The sequence below is a fragment of the Lampris incognitus genome, chromosome 9, assembly GCF_029633865.1.
Source record: "Lampris incognitus isolate fLamInc1 chromosome 9, fLamInc1.hap2, whole genome shotgun sequence".
Taxonomy (NCBI): domain Eukaryota; kingdom Metazoa; phylum Chordata; class Actinopteri; order Lampriformes; family Lampridae; genus Lampris; species Lampris incognitus.
Window position 1 is genome coordinate 1430961 of NC_079219.1, and position 6000 is coordinate 1436960.

At 45.4% G+C, this 6000-nt stretch overlaps 1 protein-coding gene across 2 annotated transcripts in view; it reads right to left on the reverse strand.

Annotated features, from left to right (window-relative positions):
- The window catches only part of lmna (lamin A), a 115388-nt gene that overhangs the window by 89428 nt on the left and 19960 nt on the right, over nt 1–6000 (reverse strand). For both annotated transcript variants that reach the window (XM_056286386.1, XM_056286385.1), the window contains one exon: nt 1717–2126. In XM_056286386.1, the coding sequence (XP_056142361.1) occupies nt 1717–2066 (350 nt within the window). In that variant the 5' untranslated portion in view covers nt 2067–2126. The remainder of the gene's footprint in view (nt 1–1716; nt 2127–6000) is intronic.

Sequence of the window (6000 nt, forward strand, 5' to 3'; positions counted from 1 at the left end):
TATTTCCTAGTTAGACTGTATTATGGGCCTGGTCTTGTACCACAGTATTTCCTAGTTAGACTGTATTATGGCCCCGCTGTTGTACCACAGTATTTCCTAGTTAGACCGTATTATGGCCCCGCTGTTGTACCACAGTATTTCCTAGTTAGACCGTATTATGGCCCCGCTGTTGTACCACAGTATTTCCTAGTTAGACTGTATTATGGCCCCGCTGTTGTACCACAGTATTTCCTAGTTAGACTGCATTATGGCCCCGCTGTTGTACCACAGTATTTCCTAGTTAGACTGTATTATGGGCCTGGTCTTGTACCACAGTATTTCCTAGTTAGACTGTATTATGGGCCCGCTGTTGTACCACAGTATTTCCTAGTTAGACTGTATTATGGGCCTGGTCTTGTACCACAGTATTTCCTAGTTAGACTGTATTATGGGCCTGGTCTTGTACCACAGTATTTCCTAGTTAGACTGTATTATGGCCCCGCTGTTGTACCACAGTATTTCCTAGTTAGACCGTATTATGGCCCCGCTGTTGTACCACAGTATTTCCTAGTTAGACTGTATTATGGGCCTGGTCTTGTACCACAGTATTTCCTAGTTAGACTGTATTATGGGCCTGGTCTTGTACCACAGTATTTCCTAGTTAGACTGTATTATGGCCCCGCTGTTGTACCACAGTATTTCCTAGTTAGACCGTATTATGGCCCCGCTGTTGTACCACAGTATTTCCTAGTTAGACTGTATTATGGGCCTGGTCTTGTACCACAGTATTTCCTAGTTAGACTGTATTATGGGCCTGGTCTTGTACCACAGTATTTCCTAGTTAGACTGCATTATGGCCCCGCTGTTGTACCACAGTATTTCCTAGTTAGACTGTATTATGGCCCTGCTGTTGTACCACAGTATTTCCTAGTTAGACTGCATTATGGCCCCGCTGTTGTACCACAGTATTTCCTAGTTAGACTGTATTATGGGCCTGGTCTTGTACCACAGTATTTCCTAGTTAGACTGTATTATGGCCCCGCTGTTGTACCACAGTATTTCCTAGTTAGACTGTATTATGGCCCTGCTGTTGTACCACAGTATTTCCTAGTTAGACCGTATTATGGCCCCGCTGTTGTACCACAGTATTTCCTAGTTAGACTGTATTATGGCCCCGCTGTTGTACCACAGTATTTCCTAGTTAGACTGCATTATGGCCCCGCTGTTGTACCACAGTATTTCCTAGTTAGACTGTATTATGGGCCTGGTCTTGTACCACAGTATTTCCTAGTTAGACTGTATTATGGGCCCGCTGTTGTACCACAGTATTTCCTAGTTAGACTGTATTATGGGCCTGGTCTTGTACCACAGTATTTCCTAGTTAGACTGTATTATGGGCCTGGTCTTGTACCACAGTATTTCCTAGTTAGACTGTATTATGGCCCCGCTGTTGTACCACAGTATTTCCTAGTTAGACCGTATTATGGCCCCGCTGTTGTACCACAGTATTTCCTAGTTAGACCGTATTATGGCCCCGCTGTTGTACCACAGTATTTCCTAGTTAGACTGCATTATGGCCCCGCTGTTGTACCACAGTATTTCCTAGTTAGACTGTATTATGGGCCTGGTCTTGTACCACAGTATTTCCTAGTTAGACTGTATTATGGGCCTGGTCTTGTACCACAGTATTTCCTAGTCTTAGCTCCATCACTTCATATGCCCTACAGATCCTCCTACCTGGCTTTGAGCTCCTTGTACTCCTCCTTGATCTTTCCCAGCTCCAGCTGGAGGCGTGCCCTCTCCTTGGCCACCTGGTCCAGGGTCTTGCGGGCATCGGCCAGCTCCGTCTCATAGGCCGCCTTCATGCCCGTTACCTCGCGGCTTACCTCCGTGTCCGATTCAGTGATGCGTAATCGCAGGCCAGCGTTCTCCACCTCCAGCGAGCGCACCTTGTCGATGTAGACTGCCAGGCGGTCATTGAGGTTGCTCAGGTCTTCCTTCTCTTGCAGCCTGGTGATACGAGCCGGAGAAAGCGGCGTGCCGCCTGCAGATTCGCGGCCTACGCGTTTTTGCACTGGGGTTTCCATGGTGATGACAGAGGCGGCTCAGATGAAGGGATTAGAATCGACAGGGAGGCGAGCGGCAGGCTGTGAAGGAAAAGGAGGAAAGATAGGTTGGCTGGTCAGTAGTCAGTAGTTTTATCTGGGCTAACTTCTAGAAACATACCCGATGCAGTGCTGGATGGATTACACTGCATAGGAGCTGGTAGTGAAGACATGCTGCATGGCTCTAGCTTATCATACACCATCACTTAATCTGGAATCAGGTTCCGTCATAGTCGGCAGCATGGCGGTTCAAACCCAGCCCTCATGTGAGAAGTCGCAGGCAGATCTCACTCACAGCAGTGTGATTTCTCTGAAGTTCTGAGGACTCCAGGTTTTTTTTTGGATATACAACCCCTTTTCATTTTTTATCCGACATTTGGCCATTTTCATGCATTCCTCATGATTTTACTGTAACCAATCACATCCCTCGTTCAGACTCATCCTGACAGAGCTGTAACCCTCCTTTCACATACACAAAATCCTGCAACTTGAGTCAAGTTTTGCAGCTCTTCTCTCGTCTCCACTACGTCTTCCCTGAAGCGGTTGACACATGTGACTCCTGAATCCGCATATTTCCCACAGACATCCACCAATCAGCAGGTAATTACACTCGACAACAAAGCAGGAAAAGTATGCTGCGACATTCCAGGAACGCCACAACACCCAACACAGTTTAACACGGAGCGCTCTGGAAAACTCAGGCCGAGCGAGGGCAGCTGAGTGGGTTTTCTAATTCTTCACCAGAAATGAAGTGGGATCCTTTTTCTTTTTTTTCCTTTCCTGTGCTTTCCGTCCACACCCACTTGGCTCAGTTGATAATGCCATTGTGTTGACTCATCCTATGAATAAGCACAGCAGGACGTCCCAATAAGGACCGCTGTGCAGGGACTGATGCCTCAGGGGCTTTTAAAGCTAGACACACAGTTTATTGTGTTCCAAGTTTGATTTGTAGGTGGAAAACGAGCTTTGTAGACTTACCTAGACTAGGGTAAGTCCAGAAGCGAGTCTGCTTTACTCCAGTACTGACAAAACCCTCAAGTCTTCACTAACGTAAAGTTCAGTGTAGTGCCAGTTGTCCTTGCAGAGAAGGCTCAGGAAATAAACTTAAGAGACAAAGAGTCTTCAGTCTGGTGTTCAGATGAACTTCTACCATGACGCCTACTACGACTACTACGCCTACTACGCCCAATACGCCCACTATGACTACTACGCCTACTACGACTACTACGCCCACTATGACTACTACCTCTACTAAGACTACTACGTCTACTAAGACTACTACGTCTACTACGCCTACTACGCCTACTATGACTACTACGACTACTACGTCTACTAAGACTACTACGACTACTACCTCTACTAAGACTACTACAACTACTACGACTACTACCACCGCTACGTCTAGTACGACTACTACGTCTACTATGACTACTACGTCTACTAAGACTACTACGACTACTATGACTACTACGACTACTACGTCTACTAAGACTACTACAACTACTACCTCTACTAAGACTACTACAACTACTACGACTACTACCACTGCTACGTCTAGTACGACTACTACGTCTACTATGACTACTACGTCTACTAAGACTACTATGACTACTACGACTACTACGTCTACTAAGACTACTACAACTACTACGACTACTACCACCGCTACGTCTAGTACGACCACTACGTCTACTAAGACTACTACGACTACTACGTCTACTACGCCTACTACGCCTACTATGACTACTACGTCTACTAAGACTACTACGACTACTACCTCTCCTAAGACTACTACAACTACTACGACTACTACTACCGCTACGTCTAGTACGACTACTACGTCTACTATGACTACTACGTCTACTAAGACTACTACGACTACTATGACTACTACGACTACTACGTCTACTAAGACTACTACGACTACTACAACTACTACGACTACTACCACTGCTACGTCTAGTACGACTACTACGTCTACTATGACTACTACGTCTACTAAGACTACTACGACTACGACTACTACGACTACTACATCTACTAAGACTACTACAACTACTACGACTACTACCACCGCTACGTCTAGTACGACCACTACGTCTACTAAGAGTACTACGACTACTACGACTACTACGTCTACTAAGACTACTACGTCTACTACGACTACTACAACTACTACGGCCACTATGACTACTACGACTACTACGTCTACTAAGACTACTACGACTACTACGTCTACAAAGACTACTACAACTATTACGACTACTACCACCGCTACGTCTTGTACGACTACTACGTCTACTATGACTACTACGTCTACTACGACTACTACAACTACTACGCCCACTATGACTACTACGACTACTACGTCTACTAAGACTACTACGACTACTATGTCTACAAAGACTACTACAACTACTACGACTACTACTACCGCTACGTCTTGTACGACTACTACGTCTACCACGTCTACTACGACTACTACGACTACTACAACTACTACGACTACTACCACCGCTAGGTCTAGTACGACTACTACAACTACTACGACTACTACGTCTACAAAGACTACTACAACTACTACGACTACTACCACCGCTACATCTAGTACGACTACTACGTCTACTATGACTACTACGTCTACTACGTCTACTAAGACTACTACATCTACTACGACTACTACGACTACTACGACTACTACATCTACTAAGACTACTACAACTACTACTACCACTGCTACGTCTACTACGACTACAACGTCTACTACAGCTACTATTACTACTACCACCGCTACGTCTACTACGACTACAACGTCTACTACAACTACTACGACTACTACCACCGCTACGTCTAGTATGACTACTACGTCTACTACGACTACTACAACTACTACGACTACTACCACCGCTAGGTCTAGTACGACTATCATATCTACTATGACTACTATGACTACTACGTCTACTATAACTACTACGTCTATCACGTCTACTACGACTACTACGACTACTACAACTACTACGACTACTACCACCGCTAGGTCTAGTACGACTACTACAACTACTACGACTACTACGACTACTACAACTACTATGACTACTACCACCGCTAGGTCTAGTACGACTACTACAACTACTACGACTACTACCACCGCTAGGTCTAGTACGACTATCATATCTGCTATGACTACTACGACTACTATAACTACTACGTCTACTATAACTACTACGTCTACCACGTCTACTACGACTACTACGACTACTACTTTGAGGCAAAAGAGGACAGCAGATGAATAAGGTGTTTCATAAAATAAGACATCCAACTCAGTTTTGGTTGCAGCCTTTAACATATCATCAATATCAACTCAAAACTCCTGCTGACTCCACATGACGAGGAAAGCCTGCAGCCATTTGTTACTCCCAGCTTCAACATTCCCGCCTGCTCCAGAGTGCCCTTATAGACGTGTGCAGCCATGTGAGGGGACAAGCACACACAGGCATTCACTTAGACACAAGTACACAGCCACATGCACGCACACACATCCAGCCATCTCACCCAGTGTCTCCAGCAACTCTGGATGAAACACACACGGACGATCTAGTTGTTGCATTTGGCTCTCTACACCTCTTTCACCTTTTGAAACAACCAGAATTCAGTTCTGATCAATCCTGCCTCCAATACCTGATCAATACCTGATCAACACTGCCTTCAACACATGATCAATACTGCCTCCAACACCTGATCAATCCTGCCTCCAATACCTGATCAATACCTGATCAACACTGCCTTCAACACATGATCAATACTGCCTCCAACACATGATCAATACTGCCTCCAATACCTGATCAATACTGCCTCCAACACATGAAGCAGGCCCAGAGCGACAGGTCTTGTGACTTGTGCAGTGACCCACACAGCT